This window comes from Xiphophorus hellerii, chromosome 21 (assembly GCF_003331165.1).
Source record: "Xiphophorus hellerii strain 12219 chromosome 21, Xiphophorus_hellerii-4.1, whole genome shotgun sequence".
In the NCBI taxonomy this organism is placed as follows: Eukaryota; Metazoa; Chordata; class Actinopteri; order Cyprinodontiformes; family Poeciliidae; genus Xiphophorus; species Xiphophorus hellerii.
In genome coordinates this window covers 25367338-25393173 of record NC_045692.1, presented here as the reverse complement: position 1 = coordinate 25393173, position 25836 = coordinate 25367338, and the positions used below count along the sequence as shown (strand labels likewise).

The 25836-nt window shown below is 43.8% G+C and overlaps 2 protein-coding genes across 8 annotated transcripts in view; both read left to right on the top strand.

Moving 5' to 3' along the window:
* The window catches only part of LOC116712074 (NACHT, LRR and PYD domains-containing protein 3-like), a 1065068-nt gene that overhangs the window by 456450 nt on the left and 582782 nt on the right, over positions 1–25836 (top strand). The window lies entirely within an intron of this gene.
* The window catches only part of LOC116712078 (sodium channel protein type 4 subunit alpha-like), a 120945-nt gene that overhangs the window by 27148 nt on the left and 67961 nt on the right, over positions 1–25836 (top strand). Inside the window, exons 5-9 of the mRNA XM_032551855.1 lie at positions 4942–5031; positions 5461–5589; positions 10386–10477; positions 12304–12546; positions 18893–18956. Coding sequence (XP_032407746.1) covers positions 4942–5031; positions 5461–5589; positions 10386–10477; positions 12304–12546; positions 18893–18956 — 618 coding nt within the window. The remainder of the gene's footprint in view (positions 1–4941; positions 5032–5460; positions 5590–10385; positions 10478–12303; positions 12547–18892; positions 18957–25836) is intronic.

The window sequence follows — 25836 nt, the reverse complement described above, 5'->3', positions numbered from 1 at the left end:
AACAAAAGCAGGAAGTGGACTACAGCGCAGGGCAATCTTGTTAAATACAACCAAAGCTAACGTGTTAGCCTAGCGCCAGCAGCAGAAATGGCTCCTGGTCTTCAGCCAAAGACTAAACAGAAATCCTCCAACACTAAAATCTGACGCCTCCATCTTGTTTCCATCTGGTGAAGAAGGAAGTTGCTCTCAGTGTCTTCAGAGGTTTTTGTGTCGTTTCCTTCAGTGGTTCTTGGTGCAGCGCCCCCACAGGCCAGGAGGGGAACAGGTTGGTTTGACTCAGAGCCTCTGAAGCTACATGTTAGCATTTAGATGCTATATTAAGCTAGCATAGCTTCACTCATTGGCTAACAACTTGAACACAACAATAGTCTTTTCTAGTATCCAATCAGATTTAGTCATAAAATAAATATTTGTCAGATTCCTTCGGTTTGTTCATCACTTTAGTGTTAAATTAAATTATATTCTGTATTTATGTTTTCTGTCAGTTGATGTAGTTCAGATTATTGTTTATATTTTCTCAGATTTTTCCAGATAAAATAAAGTCTGAATTATTGTTTGGCTTTTCTAAGCCGTCTTTCTGCTGAACTCAAGTTTGTAGAAATGATGTGAAAATAATAAATCCCTCCTCTGCTGATAACTTGTATTAAATGCTGTTAATGTAGTTGAAGTAATTCCAGGGTGATAAATAAAATGTAGAGGATTTTTTTAAAATTATACTTCATTAAAATAAAAACAAAAGCTGGCAGTGCTGCTCCCATTTAGAAGAATAAAAGTGTCTCAGAGCTTTTAGGCCCACACATCATTAGTCACTCAGGCTGTTTAATCGCTGCTGCTGCTGCAAACGGCCAGGAATCTCCTGTGACGAGTTTTAACTGGACAGACTCCAGACCGGGCTGACGGACGGGTAACGCCTCAAAACGCCCACCGACCACAAACAGCAACAGGAATTATTGACCGGCTTTAATCAGAGCAGATCTGCACACACACACACACACACACACACACACACACCCACACACACCCACACACACACCCACACACACACACACAGAAAAAGGTTAAAACACAGCTGGTCTGAGGATAAAAACGGACTCCCTGTATTTACCAGAACATCTGAAAATGTTTAAATTACAGATGAATTCAATCAGATGCATTTTTTCTGCAAATTATAATCATAAAAACAGAATTTCTTGACATGGAAAAGTTTAGGAAACTCTGCTTTAATAAATGAGGCTTTTAGCAAATAGAAATAATTTTGGTGATTCTAGTTGAAACAAGAGAATTTTAATATGATTTAACTAAAGAAAGGAGAATAAAAGTATTTCCCCAAAGGCCACCAGCGTCTATATTTGGTAGTGACTTCCTGTTTAAGACGCTTCGATTCTGTGGTTTAATTAATTCATGGTTTATTATATTTTATCCACTTTAGAGCCCAATAAAAACGCAGATTTTATTTATCTTTTAAAGAATTGATTTTCTGCCCCTATAATCAAATTTTGTGACCTTTGACCTTTGAATGTAAAGAAAACAACTGAGTGAATCTCTTGTTCACCGTTAAATCTTCATGCTTCATACCAGATGTTGGTGGTAACTGTGGATCCAGAACCAGAAGGTTCTGGTGCGTTGGCCCCGCCCCCTTTGCCCCCTCCCCAGTGGGCCCCGCCCCGGTTGGCCCCGCCCCCTTCATCCCCAGACCAACATGTCAGACATTACTTCACACCTCTGCCTCCTTCCTCACCGGCTATTTTTACAGCGGGAAGCGGCTGGAGGCCGCCGCGCCGCCGGACACGCTGCCGTCGTCACGGGGATCGGTGGGTGAGGAGGTCGGCGGCGAGGTGTGGAGTGTGTGTGTGCGTGTGTGTGTGTGTGTGTGTGTGTGTGTGAAGTGGACCTTCAGTCCGGGCTCTGGAAGTGTTTGTAGAGGATGAAGTGTGTTCTGGAGGGCTGCCCGACCGCGGCGGCGCCACCCTGACAGGCTGCGGCGTGATCCGTGGACACACTCAGTAATTCTCCATCAGAACCGCTTTTATCTGACAGAACCCATCCAAACGGGTCCGTCACTTCGGCACTGACCGCCCGGCTCCGGAGGTGTGAGAAACAATCAGCCGAGATGGAGGTTCTGGTTCTGAGGAAGGCAACTGAAACCACAGAACCAGAGACCAAAACAGCCAGAACAGAAAGAAAGTTCTGCCAGAAAATACTAAAAAAAGTTTCTACTTTAACATGGAAACATGTTAAAGTAGAAAAACATGGAAACATGATGTTGGTTTTCTGACCCGTTGGGTCTTTAATATTCAGCTTATTGTTTATATTTCAACATTTTTCAGAACCATCACAAGGTGATTAAGTCTAAATAACAAAACGGCACTCAAGATTTTAGTATAATATAATAATTATTATTATTAGAGTAATGTATTTTTCCCAGAGAAAATGAACGTGGCTACTGCAGCCTAATTTTCCTCTTGGCCCCAGCAGCTTGGTTGGGGTCAACACCGACTGTCCAGGGATAAAACCGTCTCACTCAGAAACGGCGTGGTGGTGAGTCGGGTTGGAAGCGTTTCCTGTTGCTCGCTCAGAGCAACTCGTGCTTCACATGTTGCTGTAAACGACTCAGAAAACTAAATCTGTCATGAGATGCTTTTTTTTTTGCTTAAGAGCCTGAGAAGTTGGGGCGTGCTGTGGTGGCGCAGGGGGTTAGCACGCCCCACGTTTGGAGGCCTTAGTCCCGATGACCTTTACCGCCTGTCCTCCCCCCTCTCCTCGCCCTCCTTCCTCTCAGCCTACTGTGGAAAAAATACGAGCCGCCAGCGCCGCAAAAACTCTTTGGAGAAAAAACAAAGAGCCTGAGAAGTTGTTAAGCTGCTGAGTGTTTTCCCTCCTTCTGATGTCAACATTTGGCCCCGCCTCTCGGTGTCCATTGGCCACGCCCCCTTTACTGTCAGGGGGGCGGGGCTAAACTTTAGCATGGTTTATTTACAGTTAAAGTACTTCCTCCCTAAAGGGCTGGTTCCCCAAAAAGTACCTGGAAAAACTTCCAGGTACTTTGCTAGTGTAGCAACTCACCTTGCTACACTAGCAACTACAACTATTGATTGATTGATTGATTGATTGATTTAACAGACTTATGATCCACATAGACAGCAAAATACAAAGACACATAATACACAACAACAATAAAATCACCAGTGTGTTTAGAACTTATAAGGAGAATTAATTTTGTCAAAGTGGGGTGATGTTGAGCGCTTTTGTCTAATCAGTATCTTACCTACAGTTCATTCTCTTATCACCTATATTTAGATAAAATTAGGTTGTTTTTATCAACTGAAGCTTCAGTTTGACCCGTTTCTTGGTTGTTGGTGGTTTTAACCCAGAAGACAAAATAAACATCGACCTGATCTGGTCGCCTGGAGGCGAAAGATGGCAGAACCTGTGGAAATCAGAAGTAGAAATGAGGCAGTGGGAGGAAGATGGATCCTGTGGAGGAAGTGGGAGGAGTAATGACATTAGCTGTACGGTGGCCTGGGAGGGCCACAGCATCAGGGCTACCATTAGCTGATAATTAGCCTCTGGCTGCGCGGCGTGGGGACGTTTGTTTGTCGAGCGCTAACCGTATTATCTCACCAGCTGCCAGCCGCAGCTCAGTCAACAAGTTTTGAGTTTGGGCCGCTCTCGCTCCGGCAGCAAGTTCCTTCTGCCAAATTACAATAATTATGATTCATTTATAGCCGTGATTGACGGCTGCGCCGGCTTCCTCCACCCAGCGCGGCAGGTGAAGGTGATATTTAACCTGTTCTGCTGCTGCTGACACTTTGGAAACTTCCCACTCCCCATTATGACATGATTAGAGTGGGCTCTCCTGCGAGGGGGGCGCTAATGGCAGATTAATTTGCTGTATTGAAAGTGGCAGGAATCAGAGGGAAGCGAGGACTCTTCATCTTTATTTAGCTCTAATGAGACGTGGAAGGTAAACTCCTCACACTGACGGGCTAAAATCTGCCGCGCTGCTTTTATATGTCAGAGTTTAGCTGGAACTCAGAGAAAAGCTGCAGTTCCCCGAATTTTAACAAAACGGCAAAGACGTTTTACCTCCGTGACTAAGAGCTGCAAATTACAGAAAATGACTGTAAATTCAGAATAATTGTTTTTCTTTTTGTGTCTAACTCTGACCAATGACTAACCAGCAGCCGCAGCCTGTTTTTAGCTTCTCATGTTTTACTTTGAGGTAACTTCAGACTGGATTCATGTTCTGCTAAAAGCAACCAGCTGTTAAACAAAACAACCAAGATTTTACATGTCTACACTGACCAGCAGGTCGTTAAAGGTACAATTCTCATTAAAATACCAATAAATTTACATTAAATGTAGAAAAAATACTTTTGAAAATGTCAAAATTTGGACAAAAACTGAAAACCCAAAACTAAACAGGTTTGAATGACTTTAACTGTGTAAAGTTAATATTTAATATTATGAATAAAAACAAGATTCTGAATTGAAACTTGAAGTTTTTAGAAAAACCAGAATGTGGTCCGTTCAGTTTGACTTTGGAGGGAATGTCTTATTTTTAGAAAATAGATCTCCATTTTATTATTATTATACTTTCTAATGTTCTAAATGTTCTGTCTTACATTAGTAACGTTGCTCAGGGACAGATTGTAATGTAGGGACAGAACGTAGCCACTGCCCTGTAAATATCTCGGCCTGCTAGCATTGGACTGGTTTCACTTCAACATCAGTAAAAATACTAAAAACCAACAAAGATGAAGAAAACTTCCCACTTCCAAAGGAAAACTTTGAGTTCCTCGTGTTGGGAATCCCAGCTGGAAAGGAGCGCACACACCTCCAGATTGTGCATGTGAGGCGGTCTCCATAGAAACGAGTCGTCTTTGTTTTCCTGTCAGTCTGTGTTAAATGTGAGACGTTGTTCCTCCTTAACCTGCTCACTTTGTTCAGTTTGTTCATCATGTGCACCATCCTGACCAACTGCTGCTTCATGGCCATGTCGGAGCCGGCCAACTGGGCCAAGTACCTGGAGTAAGTACCAGAACCGTCCCGCCTGCAGGGGGAGCAGACATGAGGAGGAGGACGTGGCGATGTGATGAAGATGTGTTTAATGAACAGGAAGCGGCGGCGGTTCAGAGGTGAATCATGTGCAGCAGAAACGTCAGGCTGCAAATGTCAGAGTCTGGAGGAAACATGTCTGAACCCATCAGGCTGAGCAGAGACTCAGATTAACTGAGGCTAACGCTGACAGGCTAGCTGCAGCTTTTTGGCCCTTAAAGGGACCCATCCGTTAAAGTTTCTGCCTGACGTGACTCTCTGTCCTCATGTCTTTCTCCGCTTCACTTGGTGGCTCGGACAAAATAAATAAGTGAAGGCTGAGCAGCAGGAGCTTTTATCAATATTTATCCGTCTGTTTCTTATTTATTCCTCCTCTCTCTCTGCTCTCGCTCGCCCGCCCAGGTACACCTTCACAGGTATTTACACCTTCGAGTCGCTCATCAAGATCCTGGCCAGAGGCTTCTGCATGGGCCCCTTCACCTTCCTGAGGGACCCCTGGAACTGGCTGGACTTCAGCGTCATCGTGATGGCGTGAGTTACACACACACACACATAGAAACAGAGACACACACAGAGACACAGAGACACACACCCCCACACAGACACACACACACAGACACACACAGAGACACACACACACAGACACACACAGAGACACACACACACATAGAAACAGAGACACACACAGACACACACACACAGACACACACAGAGACACACACACACATAGAAACAGAGACACACACAGACACACACACACAGACACACACACACACACACACACACATAGAAACAGAGACACACACAGACACACACACACAGACACACACACACACACACACACACATAGAAACAGAGACACACACAGACACACAGACACACACACACACACAGACACGCACACAGACACCCACACACACACACACACACCGAGGAGTCCAGGAAGGTTTTCCTTCAGCCGTCAGGCCGACCAGAACCAGAACCAGAACATTCTGAGCAGAAGTATTCACACCCTTTAAACTTTTGGGTCTGGAAGCCAAACGCTGCATAGTTTACAGAATTTGATGAAAAAAGTCTGAAAAGTGTGGCAGGCATTTGTTTTCTTCCCCCTTTTACTCTGAGACCCAGAAGTAAAATTGCTTTGCTTTGATCTGTTGCATCAACCACTGATTTAATATAATATAAAGTTTGGGAATAAAATGACTTTAAATATAAATAATAAATAATTTGCTGAGAAATTAAGCTGGAAACTTGAACTGAGAATCAAAAGAAATAAATAGAAATTAACTTAAAAAACACACAAAACTATTTTATTCTTAGTCTTAATGCATCTGGAACAAAATAAAAACATTCACTCTAAAACATCTAGAATCCCAAACTCTAACAGAGAAAATCTGTTTTAGAAGCAAAACACTAAAAAACATTTCAATATTAATTTACTTTTATTCTTCTAGAATATAAGATCCATACAGAAACAGAAAAAACAAAACACCTAAAGCTACACAAACAAATTAAATAAAACGGCAGATATAAAGATTAATTATGAGTTTGTTGCAAATATTTAATGAAACAATAAAAACAATTAGAGGTGAGACAGGAAGTGATTTTCCAGGAGCTTTTATTGTGAAGGAGCTGGAGGCTGTGTGTTGAGGAGCTTTTATTGTGAAGGAGCTGAAGGCTGTGTGTTTTATTGTGAAGGAGCTGCAGGCTGCGTGTTGAGGAGCTTTTATTGTGAAGGAGCTGCAGGCTGCCTGTTGAGGAGCTTTTATTGTGAAGGAGCTGCAGGCTGCGTGTTGAGGAGCTTTTATTGTGAAGGAGCTGCAGGCTGTGTGAGCAGCTGAGCCAGCAGAGCGGCGGCTCTGTTGGGATTATTGTGGAGGAATTAAAGTGAAAAGCTTTTCTGACGCTTCGTCTCTTTAAGCTCCAGTTTAAAAAGTTTTTCACGTCTCTGGTCAGTTTCAAAGCTTCTGCAGCGTCAGGAAAACGGACTGCAGAACCTCAGAACCAACGAAGAACCTGGACAGGGAGACAGAGGACGGACATGTGGACACAACACTGGAGGTTAAATCCTAAAGGTTCTGAACATTTCAACGGGTCAGAACCACCATCAGAACCACCATCAGAACCACCATCAGAACCACCATCAGAACCATCATCAGAACCACCATCAGAACCACCATCAGAACCACCATCAGAACCACCATCAGAACCACCATCACATCAAGCTGTGATTGTGGAAAAAACTGGAAAAAGGATCCAAATAAAAACGGATTCAGGAAAAATTCAAGTTTCTGACGTGGTGAATCTTTGGACGATGCTTTTAAATAAATGTATTTATTCGTCCTAAAGAGAAATGAAATGTTGTGACTCAGATCATCCAAATGTGTTCAGTCCAGTAGCAGTCAATATCACAACAACCATGAAGCTGCCTCTGACTGAAGACTGTTGCAGCTGCTATGACATGCTAACAGCTCATTATCTGGATGACTCCATCAGTTCTTAGCTAGCTCTGCTGATCCACCTTCTTTGCTTTTGCTGCTCCTCTTTAAGTCTGTCTGGTTGTATCACTAGAGAGATGCTGGAGTAGGGGATGAGAGATGTTGTAAGATAAGAGATCCGCCACATCGATGGCCGACCTGCAGCGTAACGATCAGAGTGAAACGTTTCAGAGACGCCTCCTCCTCTGGTGGAGGAACGTTGGCTCTGACCCGGTCGGGCAGAACCGGACCGGTCGGAGGGGAGAAGCGTGGGAACGCAGTGAGGAAGGTCAGCAGGTTGCTTACGGAGCGGTGGAACCGGTCCGTCTGTCACCGGTCCGTCTGTCACCACTCCCATCACTGATTAAATCACTGCAGCATCAAACCTGCTGAAATACGAGCCGTGATGGAGATCCATTAGCAGCTCCAGGATCAGATGACCGAGTTTAACCGAGGCCCAACAGGCCGGCGTCGCCTGGCGCCGGGCCGGGCCGGGCCGGGCCGGGTCCCATCAGAGGAGAAGATCACAGCTCAACACCATCACATTATTTAACCTCTGAAAAACAATCACTGTTTGGCTTTTAACACTTTAAAACAGAGCAAGAAAAGTCATAGATAAACATTAAATTAGCAAAAATTAGCATAACAAATGTAAAAATAAACAAAAATACTTAATCACTAAAAACTTAGCATGAAGCTTAATAGTTTAGTTTTCAAAAACACATTTTAATTTATTTTTCCTCAAAAATATTAACACTTCAGTTACCTTCATAATAATTTTATTTTCCAATTTTCTGACAACATTTTTAAAAATAATTTTACTTCTTTGTGCTAAGCTAATGCTAATGTTAGCTTAACTGCTCTAAAGATAAAACTTGCTTGATAACAAAGTGTTCAAAATGTAAATTCTTCCTAAATTTGATTTATATTTCATGTTTAGGAAACATTTTGTGATAAAATAACTAAAATCTACACAGTTCTGTTTTACTTTAGTTTTAAATGTGATTTTTGAGTTTCCACTCTGACTAATCATTAAATGTTATTTGGTACTTTAGAAAAACTTTGGACCCTCATTTCTTGTGTTTTTCCAAGTTAAAGGCAAAAATTTGAAAATATTCTCTAAAACATGTTAAAACTGCAAATACAGTTTAAATAAAACAAACTCCATATTTGGTGTGAAATCTTTCAATGTTCTGGCCTTTTATATGACATTTATTGATCTAATTATTTCATAACGGTTAATGACTCCCACTAATTTATAGGATTGTTCGACTTTCTTATCTTTGTCTTCTTTTGTTGTTTGTTGGAAACCACCGTCCTGCTCCCTGCAGGATGTTAACAGAGTTTATCAAAGTAGGAAACCTGCAGGCGCTGCGAACGTTTAGAGTGCTGAGAGCCCTGAAAACTATCTCAGTCATCCCAGGTAAGGCCTCACCACCAGGGGGCGACATGGGCAGCTCATTCAAAGAGCAGCAGAGAGTTAGCCGTGAACGTCATCCGCTGTCCGTCCGTGTCTGCCATGTCCTGCAGCTCCAGCCTACCTGCTCACCCCCCACTGTCCGCCCTGTCAGAGGTCCCAGGTCACCTGATCTGTCTTAAAGGAACAGTACAGAAGGAAAAGTCAGATAAGGCTAAGCTGAGCACCTGGTCATTAGCTGGAGAACCAAGGAAATATTCCTCTACCTGTGGAATTTATTCAAATTTCCTTTCACTCCTAGAAATGTTTGCTTTTGTGATGCTAACGTTTGGATTAAGTGTTTGCTAAAAATTCAATAAAATGCGAGTAGCTAAGAAAGTAATGTAATCTGATTACCTCAATAGTTACACATACATGATAAATCTTTTTTATGCACACAATCCTTAAATGAAAGTGTTTCTATTTTTATGATAATTAATTGTAATTAGCATGTAATGCACAATTTTGCTTGAATTTTTTAAAATCTATTTTTGCCATTTTTCCGGCACATTCAGTGTTTTTATTTACAGTTAAAATACGTATTAAAGTTTCCTAAATCTTTAAATCAGTCTATTACAGAGAAACGTTTCAGGCAAATTTTGCCAATTAGCCATTTGCTAGCTAACATTTTGATAAAATGCTGATGAGCTAATTGGAGGCTAAGTTAACAATTAAAAATGATAAAGATCATTTATTATAATTTTTAACAGTTTGTTTCATTATATACACATGCTACATGTGTGCGGTTAGCTTGTATTATACTAAATATTTGTGTTTAATATTTCTGCAGCAGTTATCAGTTTAAAGTCAAAGTAAACAATAAATCCTAAATATATCGTTTAATACTTTGTTGTTTAAGCTAGCAGGTACGTTTAAACGGAACATCATACGCTATGATTTTATGCTAATTATAGTTAGCATGCTAACTGTAATATTCGCTAGATATTTTTTATTTATTGTCAAATTTTAATATCTTGTTTCTTTTCCAACACATTTAACTAAATATGAATAAATAAAAAAGATTGAACATTTTTAGCTTTATTTTGCTAATTAGCCGTTTGCTAGCTCACAAAACGAGCAGCAAAATAACAAAACTATAATAATCTGCCCAGCATACCAGAAGCAAACAAAAGTTAGATGACTTCTGCTGTGAATATTTCTTTTTGAGAGCCAGAGGATGAAACTGTAGTGAATATTTCTCCAGTCTGGACGGTGTGAAGCTTTTCTGTCTGATTTCTCCTTCCTCCTGCGGCTGTAGAGGCTCCACAGCTCTTCCTGTCTCTGCCTGGATCTCCGTCTCTCTGATTATCCCTGCGTGTCGGCTCGTTGCTCCATGTGGTCACATCCTTCTGTGTGTGTCTGTTTTTGTGCTTCTGTCTCCCGGCTTGTTGCAGATATGTCACTGAGTTTGTGGACCTGGGTAATGTGTCAGCCTTAAGGACGTTCAGGGTGCTGCGCGCGCTCAAAACCATCTCAGTCATCCCAGGTGAGAAACACGAGGGAAACGGAGCGCCGCCCTCCTGACCCGCCGAGCTGCTAGAAATAAGTGGCTGTGTTTCATATCTCCTGCTGCATACTCCCTCCTGAAGCTGCTCTATCTGCTCTGTCATTCCTGGAAATGAGCTCAGAGGTAGTATGCAGAAACGTGAGGCGTTTATTGACACTGTGTGAGTGGACAGCAGAGGCCAGAAACGCTTTTTTACCAACAGCAGAGGAAGAGCGAAGGACCAGCTCCAAATGGAGGATTTTAAATTTGAGCTGAAATTAGCAAAACCCAGAAACACTTTTTATATGGATTATTGATGTGCAGATGATTGTTTCTGTCTTAAAATAATGGCAGATCAGTTTTGGCCAAAATGTTGATTTTCACAAACTTCTCTGCTTCATTTTCATGAATCTTTCTGCCAGATGTTTTCTGTACTCAAACTGTCCAGGTTTGGCTGAGATTTCAAAGTGGAGCCTAAAAATTTCCTACATTTTTTGTGACAAATTCCTTCATTTCCCACAATGCCACTGGGCTGGAAGCGAACCTGACATACCGAGTCCAGTTCTGGTTCTTCCTGCAGGACGTCGGCCCGTTCCTGATCTGTTTGGATCTCCAGTTTCTCCAGTTAAATATCTTTACTGGGAGGTTTTGGTGGTTAAAATTTTCAAACTGTCTTAAAAACTGAAGCAGAAACGTTTGAGTTTAGTTTAAATTATTGATATTAATTTATGATTTGTCTGAATCTGAAAGAATAAAATGAAACTGATTAGACTGTAGATGTTTTCCTTTCGATAGACGTGAGAATGAGTCAGTGTCGCCGTGCAGAAGTTTCGGGTCGCTCTGTGTGTCCACTCTGCATGTCGGTGTTCTGAACAGCAAGGCGCCTTGTTGTTCCCCTGTGGTTCTGTTTTAACTCGGTCATTAGCCAACAGACACTGGAAACAGGGTCAGCTCTGTTTGTAATGAAGCAGCTGAACAACATTCAGACCCTGGAAACGGAGGAGTTTCTGACATGGTAACGTTTGGACGGCTGTCAGCTTGTCTGCTCCCTCTGTTCACTTCTCAGTGTTTGTTCCTGTTGTTCTGACCCATTTCCTCTGTGTGTCTCAGTGTAACTTCAGGAGTTTAGAGGGTGAACTTGGTGATTTTCAGCAGAATCAATGTCTTATTTATTCTTTTATTCATGGTATAAATGCATGATTATTTCATTTGTTTATTACCTGAATAAAGATGGCCGCCCCTCAGTTTTACCTCACTAAAATCCTGATCCAAAATCTAAGGCTTTTCCCTCCTGATGGTCCGGTACCAGATTTGTTTGGTGGTGAAGGGCTGCAGGAAATCACTCTAAGGGCCACAAATGGCCCCCGGGCCTCATTTTGGACACCCCTGAACTAGAGAGTTTGGTCCGGTTGGTGAGGTGTGAACGCTAATCGACCTCTGACCTCAGTCTGGGTTCGGTTGAAGTGAACTCTGGTTCGGTTTGAATGTGAATGCCAAGCGGACCAGAGACCGCTCCAAAAGCAGGAAATGGACTACAGCGCAGGGCATTCTGGGTAAATACAACCAAAGCTAACGTGCTAGCCAACGCTAGCAGTAGAAATGGACAGTTGTTGAAGTTTTGGTTCCAGTAGAACCGGGTCTATCGGACTGTCAGGAGGGACAAACAGCCTAAACTCAAATGTTCCCTTTTGGATCAAATTCATCCTCCGTCGTGTCGCTGAGTTTGTGTTTAAACATTCATCAGAGGGCGGCCATCTTTTCCTGCTGTTTGACGTTACGGTTTAAAAGCAGCTTTAAGTATTAACCGGCCCCGCGGCGCTCCTCAGGCCTGAAGACGATCGTCGGCGCTCTGATCCAGTCGGTGAAGAAACTCGCTGACGTCATGATCCTCACCGTTTTCTGCCTGAGCGTCTTCGCCCTCATCGGCCTGCAGCTGTTCATGGGAAACCTGCGACAGAAATGCGTCCGCAGCACGGAGCACTGCATCAACGGCAGCCTGCCGGCCAACACCTCCTTCTTCTGCAATAACAAGACCTGGGCCTCCATCAAGGACTTCATCGAAGACGAAGGTGAGTCCACAGGTCGGGCGGGTGGGTCGGTGGAATCAGAACTTCCTGTTGGACGCAGGTTGCTGTTGACGGTTGCTGGTTGCTCTGGAGATGTTTCTGTGTGTCAGAGCAGAGATGCTGCTGCTGCTTCCTAAACGGACCGGACAACGTCAGGTTGGAGCTGCGGCTGCAGCTGACGTCAGGGCACACACACACACACACGCCCACACACACACACACACACACACACACACACACACGCACACATACACACACACACACGCACACACACACACACGCTCAGTCTGCTCGGCCGTCCTTGTTCTCCATCATGTGGATCACAGTCTGATGGTTATATGGACAAACAGTTCAGATTAATTCTCCTGATTCATTATTTTTATTTTTATTATTCATCCATGCAAAGTTTAATTTACCTTTAAGACAATTATCTTTATTTCTTATTCTCCAGGCTTTATGAAGGTTTTTTTTGTTTTACTTTAATAGTTATTTTCTGTATTTTTGGAGTTTTTGTCTCTAATCTCTACATCAGGCATAAACTCTCCTAATTTCAAGGAATAATCAGTTTAATATCAGAGAAACTTTTTGTTCCCAACATTGTGACACAAAAACAAACCAATTTTTTTCACTAAATTTACTTTTTCATTGGAAAACAAAATCTGTAAATTTAGCCTTAAACACATCAATGTCCCTCTGAGTTGATAAAACCACAAACCTTTAAAAGATTCAGATTCCAGGCCGATGTGACGAAGGTCTGTAAATCTCACAGCGCAGCGTATCCCAGGATGCATTGCAGGCTGAAGGGAAGGTTTTTGTTCTTGTAGGAAAGTTAAAAGCTCAGCGGTCATGTTGTTAGGCTTTGTCACTTTTAATATCATTTTTGTAAAATAAATATAATTTATTTAATTAATTCACAAACTAAAAATAATAGAATAAGTTTAATAGAAACTTTAGTAACTTATGTTTATCAGTAGCTGGAGGACGGGACGCCAACAGGCCGGATCTTTTTCAGGATGGAGCCTTGAACCTTAGATTGATTATTTTAGCCCAGTTCTTAGCTTAGCATTAGCTGAGTCTCTTTTTTTACTTATTATTCCCAGTTAAGCTTTTTTCAGCTCAATGTAACATTTCTTATTTTAACTAACATTGTTTTAACTCAATGTATTCCAGCTTACCTTAGTTCATTTTACCTTATTTAACATTAGCTTAGCATACCTAAACATTGATCACATCTAATCAACGGAGATGTGATTAGATTAGATTTTTTTAGATGTAGATGTTTTTTAATGTAGCCTGTTTACCATGGTTAAGCTTTTCTTTCTTTTGCATAACTTAGCTTACACTTACTTGGCTTTGTTTATGTTAGCTTAGCTAAACATAGCTTAGCTTAACTTAGTTCATCCTGTCTTATTTCAGTTTAGCTAAATTATTCTTAGCTTTTCATAAAACCAGTTGTCATCATGTTATTGACTGAATCTATAAAAAAATCCCCAAAATAATATTTAAATATTGTTTGAAATAAAGTTTCGGCTGCACTGGATAGTTACTGTGTAATTTTATTGTCCATCATTTCTGTTGTTCCCAGAACCTTTCAGTGAAAACGGTTCCAGAAACAGAATAATAAAAATGAATCTCTTTTTATCAGGCTGAATGTTTTCAGCGTTGTGGAAATGAAAAGTCCAGCTGCTGCTGCATCAGGTCAGACGTTCAGGTAAACACCAAACAAAGGAAATGTTTCCACAGAGTCTCCAACATCCATTACCTTTATTCCACTTCAGACTCGACACAAAGACTTTAGTGAGATTTTACATCCTGACAACCAATCAGTCAATAACTCACTTTATTCTCTGATTTCTCTCATTATTAGATAAATAATCACTGCTGTTTATTCATGACGTTTAAAGATGGAATAAATTTGACTTTCCAGGAAGAATAAAACCACACGGCTTTCAGCATGTTTGGACTTTGACTAGGCCATTGAAACAGTTCAATTCTTTATGTTTTAAGCTTCCTTTGACTACAAGGTTCTGGGTTCTGATGGCTGTAAAACGAGCCCACATCATGACTCCTCCTCCACCGAGCTGAACGGTTGGTTTGAGTTTTTATTTTGCTGTTTTTTCAGTTTGGTCTCCAAACTCGACGTATTCTAGATAAACGTCTCAATTTCAAAGGTTTGTGCTGCTTTACATGCCGCCATATTGTTTCTCTTCCGACTGTGACCTTTGACCTGCAGACTGAGGCCTGAATCAGGAGCTGGCGGGTTTCTGGTTGTTTCTGTGTTGGGACGTTAGAGTCCTGGGAGGGCTGCTGCTCTCTGAGGCGTTTCTGTTCGCTCCTTTTCTCCAGATCTGCTCCGTTGCCATAGAAAACATGGCCGCCTCCTTCGTTTCCACCCAGACGACGGTCAGATCGGCCTTCCTGTCGCCAGTCAGGCTGACTGGTAGATTATCTCTGAGTGCTGAAGTTTTGAGTTGTATTGAAAGTAAAAAACTAAATCTGTTCTGGTAAACAGTTTGTCCAGCATTGATCTGACTCACCTGAAGGCTGCAGAGCGGCAAACTGCTTCAGCTTCCTGTTTCCTGTGACGGAAACATTCACCTGAGCTCCTGCTTCCTGTGACGGAAACATTCACCTGAGCCTCAGCTTCCTGCTTCCTGTAACGGTCGGTGAATGAGGGAATTGAACCGGCAACCTGCAGGGTGAAAAGTTTAGGTTGTGTTGAGTGAATCCAGATGAAGTTTACAGTAAAGGTGAATGTCAGGACACGCTCCTCTTCACTAATGCACCTTCTAAATGTTCGCTCCCAGTTTACCTCTGCATCCATCACAACAAATAATTGTCCCCTGCGGGTTGCCGTATCGACCCCTAAAAGCTGCTGTGAAACCTGAGAGGTGTGGGGCGGCGCAGCCTGGACCGGCCCGGCCTGACCCGGTCCGGTCCGGTCCTCAGTCTGCCGATCAATGCAACACGTTCTCTCCAAACATTTCCCATCAGGCTTTGCTTGTGCTGAGTCAGCAGGTGGGTCGGGTTACAGGGCGGGTTGCGTCTTACCAGGTGAGCGGTTCTGATAAACTCATGATCTGATTGGTTCTGGACGTTTTGCTCTGATTGATGAGGCAGAACCACCTGGACCGCCGGTCCTTTGACTGGTCCCTTCCTGCTGATGAACAAACCGCCGGATAATTCACTCCGGACTATAACTCTTCCTGCTGTGTGTCAAACCTGCAGATTTTCTCCTGTAAATTTATCTTGTGCTGATGAAAACGCTGCGGCGGAGGACAGAGGTTTATTCATCCCTGACAGGATAATTTGCTGCTCTTGAGTTTTTAAAGAGGAATGAAATTAGGCACTCTCCTTCAGGCGTCCCGTTGAGACAATTTTCTACATTTCTGCAGCTCAGTGAAATCTTCCCAGATGGTGGTCTCTTTGGGAAAAATGAATCTTTGTACTAAATGTCAGAGCGAGTGCTAATATGCATTCATCTGGTGACGAAGAACATGACTGTTGAACATCAGGTGATGCCATGAAGTGGAGGAAAACACAGAGAGACTCCAGCCTTTGTTTCAGCAGCGGTTCGTTTGCTGCGACGACCTTTGAACATTTACACAGAATAAATCGTTTATCGTCTTTAATTAGCTTAAATTCTCTGTTTCTGGTAAACTGGCTCTTCACCTGCTGAACAACAAACTGCAGTTTGCTTTGTTTTCCTCTGAACTCAGTAAAATGATCAGAAAATAACAGCCAGATGAAACTTATTATGTGAGTAAAATATTATCAATGTAACGTCAAATCGACGGCTGCAATAAGAATCTCAACAAAACAAGATTAAATTAATAAGACATAGTTCATGTTTTAAAGGAAATGCTAGTTTATACAAGGTTATATTTCATTTTTAAGTAATTAAATTGGTTTCTGAATGATTTTCCAGCTGCATAATGTTAAAGGTAAATCTGGATAAGATGAGGCTAACTTGCCCTATGCTAACCTAGGCTAAGGCTAGCTAAGTTTAGCTAAGCTAAGGCTCACAAAGCCAAACTGAGGCCAGCAATTTAGCTTAGTTTAATTTAAAAAATACTTTATTTATCCAAAAACCGAGTTAAGCTCCTCCGAGTTGTAAAAGCAGTATCTTGTTGCCATAGTTACTCATTATAATAACTGTGTGAAAGTAAAAATGATCCAGAACCAGAGGGACAAAATGTTCAATCACACAATTCAACCAGAATATGAACAAAAATATGAAGGAAAGTCTAGAAAAATAAAAAATATATTCTAGAAACAAAAACAAAGCAGGTTAAGCTAGGCTATGCTAAAGCAAGCTAACAATATGCTAGCTAAACCAAACGAGGTGAAGCTAAAGCATAGCTAATCTCAGACACACTGTTATAAATAATAAAACTGTTTGTGTTTAATAACTAAAGACGTTTTTGGACTAAATAATTTTTTACTGAAATACGTTTGAACGTCTGTTAGCTTCGGTATTTTTAACTGGATTTAATAAAATAAATGGGACAAAATTATTTTGTGACAACAAAAGAGTAAAGATCCAATTTAGAGTCTAATTTAAAACATGTTTTGTGTGTCAGCGAGTCCAGATGATCAGATCTCCTCCCCACCAAACTGGACCGGTTCTGCGGTTCTGTTGTTGCTGTGACTGCGGGACTTTTGGGCTTTTAAATTCTGTTGTCACTGTTCTGTCAGATTGGATGTTCCTCATGGAAAGAGGAGCTGGAAACACGACAGGACAGATTAACGTCCCAGAAGAAGCTGAAACACGGAGAGCCACTCAGTCTGGCAGAAAATGAAACGGGAAGAAGAAGAAGAATCAGGTGTCGGACCGCAGACCGGATCCGCTTCACCTGTTTTAATCTGTCATTTCCTTCCTAATCATCCTCAGATTATTTAATCTCAACGTTTCCCTGAACCAGTCTGGGCCAAACCCTGGTTTTGTTTCCAACCAGTAAAATCGTGTTGCACGTCAGGTTCTGCTGCTGCTGCTGAGTGGGTTTGGGCCGCTCTGGTACCGGAGTCCTACAGCAGACATTAAGGCGTATTAATGCCTGCGGTGGGTTTAAGTGTTGGATAAATGTTTAACAAAGCGTGTTTGCTGTAATGGTTCAGGTTTTATTGGCCGGCCGCTCAGACGGTCCAAACAGACGCAGCCGGTCTGATGAGCGTATTGATCCGCCGGTAACCGCGGGAGACGGGCAGGAAGCCGGGACCAGACGGCCTCACGCCCTGTCTGCAGGAAACTTTAGGAAAACAAAGCTCGGGTCTTTTATTTAAAAACATACAGTTTTCCAGTGAAAGGTGTGAAACTTTTCCAAATATGAAACATCCTGATGGTGCCGTTCTGAATATTGGTAAAAGTTTCCATTTTGCAGCAGGTTTCCACTTCCTGCCTTGTCACGTTTACAGTAACTACAGTCACAAATGTGAACATTTGAACAGTAAACATGTTTATTGAGTCTATTTCTAAAAATCCTGATTTTGTTTTTCCATGTTTGTTTCTGCTGCTTCAGTAAAACTCCATCAGGATGAAGTTAGTTTGTGTCTGGAGAAAAAGCCGTTTCAAAAATCTTCTGATTATTAAGTCACAATCAACCATCCCGTTGCCTAGCAACCAGTCGGGTTGTTGACGTACCTGCAGGGGGCGCCACTTCTTCTGAGTCTTAGTCAAAGATATGTTCAGTTATATAACTGTGACTCTGTTTGCCGCCATTTTAACTTGTATAATGAGAAAACACAGGAGGGGGCGTGGCCAGCAGCAGCTTATTTGCATAAAAGTGACAGAACCTTAAAACCTCTGACAGGAAGAGAAACCTGGTCATCTGGGACAGATCCTGACCTGTTAAAGGTTAAAGGTCACCTTTACGTTAAACAGGCAGGTTTTCTAAACATGTTCACTTCATTAATGTAGAGACAAATTTAAACCAATAACTGAATCCCATCCGTTCCAACTGGAGGTTTGAGAAAACAGAAGAACTGAACCAGGACAAGTTTCTGTGCTGATGAAAGTAAAACGTTAATCAATCTGAACGGCAGACTAGACTGGACTTCTATAGAGAGGAAACATGAGAATAGTTAAAGTAACAGCCATGATGTGACGTGGAGAGTAGAAGGAGAAAAGAGTGAAGAAAAGTGAAAGTTTGTCCTAATCTAAAGACAGGAAGCTCTGAGATCTCTGTGAGGAACAGGAAACAGTTCTGATGAACAGGAAACAGTTCTGATGAACAGGAAACAGTTCTGATGAACAGGAAACAGTTCTGATGAACAGGAAACAGTTCTGAGGAACAGGAAACAGTTCTGAGGAACAGGAACAGTTCTGAGCTCTGATCTTCTTCTCTTCCAGATAATTTCTACAAAGTGGAAGGAGCCAAGGATGCCTTAATCTGTGGAAACAGCAGCGACGCAGGGTGAGTCCGACCTGCCTGTAGGGACCGGTTCTGGTCCAAACGACATGATGGATGGATGGATGGATGGATGGATGGATGGATGGATGGTTTGGGTTTGGTTTCGTCTCTCCAGATGTTTCTATAGAGCTTCTGTTTCTAGAACTCTTTTATAAAATGGGTCAAACTGAAGGTTTGGAGTTAAATGAACCTTTTATTTATTCATTCTAAGAAATCCTCCACATCTCGTCACGTTTCTGATATTTTCTCTAAAATCACCGTTAAACTCCCAGACCTGTTGATCAGAATCTGTTCCTGTGAGGTCCAAACGGTCCGGGTTTCTGTGGATCCGGTTTCATCCTAACTTTACCTCTTCAGCTGCTCAGAGACGCTGAGTAACGTTTAGTGGATTTCTGGAGCTGTGACCTCTGGAGCGCCGGATGTGCCGCCGTCCTCCAGGGTTTCCGTTCTGCTGCCGTCGTCCTAATTTGTTGGAGGATCCTTTAATATGTAGCTGCTGGGAAAACGTTCTGTAATACCAGCAATAAATCACCAGCGAGAGGCAGAAACACGCTGCCTCCTGCTCTCCTCCTGCTCTCCTCCTGCTCTCCTCCTGCTCTCCTCCGGCTCTCCTCCTGCTCTCCTCCTGGTCCGGCTCTGGACCGGTTAGAGGAGCGTTTCTGACTGATGGAGCAGCCGGTGGAGAAACGGTTCAGTGGAGGTGAAGCAGAGCGAAGGCAGCAGGAAGTATCGGGACTGATCTGAGCAGAACAGGAAGGAAGAATCACTGAACGTCTTTATTTAGACCCAAGAAGAAGAAGAGAGGAGATGAAAGATGTTTGGAATCAGGAAGAACTTCCTGAAGTTTTATCTCTATCTGATGACGAGCTCTGGGTCTGCTGACCTTCATCGCCGTCCTGATGACTGTGTTTAACCTTTGACCCCGTCTCTGACTCAGCTGTGAGTCGGAGCGATGAGTCCTGTGGGCGTTTGTTCTGCCGGGTCGGACCGATCCGATCCGATCGGAGTCAAACCGCTGGAGGAATCAGCAGCCATGACGGCGCTCTGAACCACCGCCTTGTTCACTTCCTGTTCTCATGAGAGATGCTGATTGGCCGATCCAGAGGGCGACGCAGGCTGAGCCGACCCGGCCCGACAAACCGACGCTCCGTCTGACGCCGAGCTGGAAGGAAGAGCTGCAGGTTGATCAGGCTACAGGACGATGAGCTGCAGGTTGATCAGGCTACAGGACGATGAGCTGCAGGTTGATCAGGCTACAGGACGATGGGCTGCTGGTTCTGTTTGGGTCGAGGATCTCGTGTTTTTATCGCTGCAGGTTCTCCAGTCGTGTCGCCGTCTTGCTGTGATTTGCTTCTTTAGACTCTTTTTGTTATTTTCAGTGCTTTTAATTCAGCTGAAGTGTTTATGACCTTTACTGGTTACCATGGAGATTTAATATTCAGTGAAAGCATATTTAGCTTGATATTTTGCTGCAGAAAGGAAAATTTAACAGCCTGAAGCTGGAGTACCTGGTGAGTTCCCAGCATGCACCTGGACAACATGAAGACTCTGCAGAATGGAGCCGGAGTGGAACCGGAGCGGACCCGGACCTGGAGCGGAGCTGGAACCAGAGGTTCTCCTCTGCTCTTCCAGAGGAAGAGGTGACCTATAAATCGTCTGCAGAGCAGCAAACGTCCTGCTGACGTTCCTGCTACTTGCCCAACGCGGAGCGACAGCCTGCCTCGTTGGGAAGCTCGTTAGCGGCAGACGTGATGTCGCCATGTAACATCTGACCTCTGAGGTCACCGTCAGGAAGTTGTTGAGTGCTGACAGGAGGAGCTGAAGGCGGCCGCGGGGCTGGCGTCAGGTCCGGTTTGGACCTGATGAGGCTGATTAATGAACACGGTTCCCCTCAGAGTTTAATATTCCTGGAAACGAAACAAATTCCCAACAGGAAAGCTGGAAAAGTTCAGCCCAGTCCAAAGATTTCTGTTTGAACGAGACGAAGCAGCGCCGGACCCGAACACCAGGGGGAGCTCTCTGAGAAACCACTGAGGCTGCTGTCCGGTTAGCACCAGCGTATCCATGGTAACCATCTGCTCTGGAGAGTTGGTCAGCCTGAATGGGAGAAGTTAGCGGCTAGCTGCTAACTCTTGTTCTGGTTCTGGTTCTGGTTCTAAACAGCAGATTTTTTGCAACTATTGGCTGTTTGGACGAAACTTCTTCACTTCATCCTCCCACTGGAACCAGAGTCCAAACTGACCCACTGATTAACTGTCATTGATTATTGATTATCCTTACTGATGCTCCTCGTCCAGGTTGACTCCAGTTCAACCATTAACATGTCAGATTGTTTCCACCTTTTCTTCTGGTCTCTGCATGTTTTCATGTTTCATCAGCAGATTTTTCTGCTTCGTTTTATTTTTAGAGACGTTTTTATTCCTCATGAAACTAATTTGGGACCAGAGCTTTAGATGAATGGCTGCAGGACGGCTGACCTGCTTTCTTCAGTTTTTTCTGCCGTACCTGAACTCGTCCAGACCGCTGCGATTGGACCGGGTTTGGATCCGGTCGGACCGGGTTTGATCCGCTGGCCGGTTCTGCTATAAAATCTGTGATGTTTCTGTTTGTGCCTTGCTGGCGCCCAGCAGCAGGGGCCGGTGGGAAGGTGTGTCTTTAATCATCATTGACCCGGCTTGTTCTCAGAAAGACTCCGCTGTCATCGCAGCAGTTAGGAAGAAATATGGCCGCCGCGGCGTGAGGAAATGGCCGGCGGGGGGGCAGGTTTTCCAGGAACACGCCGCGTCACGCAGGCCGTATTCATCATTCCATTAGCCGGCCGCTGGTTGCCATGTTGACGCTCCAAACGCTCCGTGTTTCATTAAATCAGTTTGCTGCTGTGTGTCTGTCTGGGTGGAGCGGCGCGGCGTGTCGATGCACCTGCAGGCTGACCGCCCACACACACACACACACACACTGACTCTGATCTAAATGGATGAAACATTACGCTGAAAGCAACACGGATCGATAACCCGCCTGGTTTCAGTATCGCTGCTCTAAGTGGAGCTGCTTCTCTCTGTTGGGGGCGCGCTCCATTTCCAGCCCACATCATCACCCCTCCACCACCGTGCGGGGCAGATGGTGGGAGGGGACTGGGTCTCATGCTCCATCCTGATGCAGTCAAAGACAACAAGCCATGACCTTTGACCTCTAACCTGCTAAGATCAGGATCTTCTTAAAGGGACAAAATAGCATAGAATAGAATAGAATTCAACTTTATTGTCATTGCACTGTCACAAGTACAAGCAACACGATGCAGTTTGCATCTATCCAGAAGTGCTCTACGAGATATAAATATTTATTTACAGATGTACAAGACTATGTATGTATGGACTATAAGGGGTTATAGCAAGAGATATAGATATTGTGTATAAATATAAATATGGGAGCTATATGCACAGATTATACAGATTATACAGATTATACAAGAATGTTAGGGAATGGATTATAGATAAATAATGGCAGATAAAATGTACAGGTTGTATGTGTGTGTGAAGATGTGGACTCCCAGGAACCAAGCTTTGTTAATAGAAATACACAAACCTCCGCCTCTGGTCTTGCCGGAAGCATCTGCTGTCCTGTCGGCTCGGTGTGTGTGGCGTCCACTTAGCTGGATAGCATTGTCCGGACAGCTGTTGTTTAGCCATGTTTCGGTGAAAAACATGACATTTGAGTCCATAATCCGTCTGTCACTCGTGATGGATAGTCGTAACTCGTCCAGTTTATTAGCCAGAGAACGGACATTGGCGAGGAAAATGCTGGGTAAAGGGAGCCGATGTGGTGTTAGCTTTAGCCTAGCTCGCACCCCTCCACGCTTACCCCGCCTTTGTTTACGTTCTCATCGCGGCCTGCGTACACTTCCACCCGGCCGGGAGAAGTGAGCAGCCTCCGGTGTTCTGGAGATCTCTGGGATGAGTCGGAGATCGGCGATCATAGAGTCAAAATTGTAGCTGCAAAGGTCCAGAAGTTCGTGTCTGCTGTAGCGCAGCAACGCTGTGCAATTCTGAAAAAAAAGTCCAGTAATGAAAAGATAAAAAACCACTAAAGAGCAGATTCTGGAGAGACGCTGAGCCTCCCGTTGTTCACGCGCCGCCATCTTGGTCTCTACAGAGACCTAATTTCAATGTCAAATTTCTTTTAAGTCATAAAACATTTTTATAACAACTGAAGGAAACGTTGACTTAGTAAAATGGCTCCCTGGACTCACCTGCTGGTCCATTCGTCCAGACCTGAATCTTCATCTCCTCTCTGTCTTCCTCCACTAAACTTTCTGAAGCTTTATGTTCCTTCTCGTCTCTGGGTTGAACTCTTTCTGTCCCAGTTTGGTCTGCCCTCCGAGTCCCGCTGTAAATCTTCCTCTACGGCTTCATCTTCATCACATGTTGCCGGGAACGCGGCGCAGGCGGCGCCGGGATCGGCCCACGCTGGAGGCTTGAGATGAACTTTATCGATCCCAGAGGGAGAACCGGGTCACAGCAGCAGAACGGAGAACGCTGCTGTCACACGGTGTTAATGAGAACACATTACCCACAATCCTCCTCTCTCTCTCTTCGGCTCGGCGCGGGAACGCTGAGGGACAAGTGAGAAGGATGTTGGACAGTCTGACCTTCTGCTGCAGTCCACGCCAAGATGGCCGACATGTTGATTCAGATTCGTCCTGAACTCTTGCTGGGAGCAGAAACGATAATTCATCGTTTCATCGATGGATGAAAGTCACATTTCATCCTCATGATGCTGCTGCACCTCCTGATGCTGCTGAACCTCATGATGCTGCTGCACCTCGTGATGCTGCTGCGCCTCCTGATGCTGCTGCACCTCCTGATGCTGCTGCGTACCCCTCATGATGCTGCTGCGCCTCCTGATGCTGCTGAACCTCATGATGCTGCTGCGCCTCCTGATGCTGCTGAACCTCATGATACTGCTGCCTAATGTTGGATGTTGGGACTCAGAAAGTTCATGAGTCCCAACATCCAACTTCATCCAACAGATCCATGTTTTTGTTTGTGATGGTGGGATGGAAAAGTTTCTTTGTCCTTCAGATCTAATGGTTGCCATGGAGACCAGGTTCGCTGATTGACTGTTTTTGGTCGTAGAAGTTGGAGACGCTGCCACCTGCAGGTGGGAGTTGGCGTTGCGTGTTTCTGTGATTCTGACCATAATTGTGTTGAATTTCCACAAATCGTGAAAAACGTGAAGAATGGATCAGTTACATCCAGAGCATGGAGCAGCAGAGCAGGCCCACAGCATCATGCTGCCACCACCATGTTTCATTCTGTTCTGTTAGTTTCACTCCAGATGAAACTGGACTCAGATTCTCCATGAAGGCCCGTCTTTGTGTTCTTCCGGGTCAGCAGTGGTTCTGGTTCATGGAGTCTCTCTGATGGTTGGATCATGACCTTTGGCCTTAGACGTTTTTCTGTGCGGTTCGGGTTCGGGTTCTGGTTCTGGTGAGTTTTGTGTCAAATGAACCCAGGTTTGTCCTGTTGGCTCTGTAGAATCGGGTCAGAACCAAACAGACATGATGAGCTCCATGATGGAGGAGGAAGTGAAGAAATATTTACCCACAAACAGCTTTATTGACACAGAATGAATTAACGCTGTTGACACTGGATCCGATCGATGGAACCATGTGACCCAACGGAGAGAGAGGCGGGAAATGTTCTGGTTCTGATCCGACACCAGAGAAGGTTCTGCTGCTCCTGTGAGGAAAGATCCACACAGGTTCAGTTGGTTTGAGTCGTTTTATTCTGCCTAGCAACAAGGCAAAGTTAACTCTGATTGGATGAACAGTTGAGTTCAGATTTAAGGTTTTATTTTCCATCCAGAACTCATTTTGCAGACTGGTGACCTCTGACCCACTCGGACCCGGTTTGTTTGGATTCTGCAGCCGGTAAACGTCAGAGGTCAACTAGTTTCTGAATTATCAGAGAAAAATCAGCAGCTACACTGCAAAAACACAGAATATGACCAAATATTTTGGTCTAGTTTGTTTTGCAAATGTCTTAGTTCACTTGGAATAAAACAAAATTTAAAAGAAACTTTTCAGCAAAATATAGGAGCTTATCTTAGGTCAATAATTTATAAAACTAGGACTTCTTGATCTAATAATTCTATAGTTGATTTAAAAAAAATTCCATCATCAAAAAGAAACTTATTGCTTTGATTCTTTCATGTTTGAGAATCATTTTATCTCCATGGCAACCATTCAGCTGTTCCTTCCTCTCAGTTCCTTCAGACTAGCCAGCAGCAATTAGCAAACACCTGGTGGAAGAGCACATCAAGGCGTTAAATCTGGAAGTAAAATTTCTATTAAATCATAATTAATATGATTACTGCCACTTTAATATTTTATTTACATTTTTCCAGTTTTGTAAGTTGAGTCAGAGGAGCTGCTACTTTTTAAGAAAAACAATATTTAGCTGTTATTAACTTTAATAAAACTCTTGTGAAAAGTTATTTATAAGTTAGTTTTATCTTCAAGGTTTTTGCACATTAAGTAAAGTTAAAATGTCTCGGTAAGGTTTTGTGTTTTTGCACTGTAAAGTTGGTGAAAGCTCCAGAGACGGACAGAGTTTCTCTCTGTATCGATCCAGGCGGCAGCCGGCCCGGCAGCGGCCCACGCCTGCGGTCCCGCCGGTCCCGCCGGTCGCCTCCGCCCCCTCAGGCTCTATTCCTGTAGCCACGGCGTCCCCCCTCCCCAGCCTGCTGCTGCTATAAATCAGCTGCTGAAGCCAGCAGGATGTAGCGCTGCGCGGCATCCCGCTGAGCGCCGTGAAGTGTGTGAACCGCAGCCAGCCGCGGCTCGGCGGCGCTCGGGCAGCGGCGCTCGGTAACGAGCCGCGGG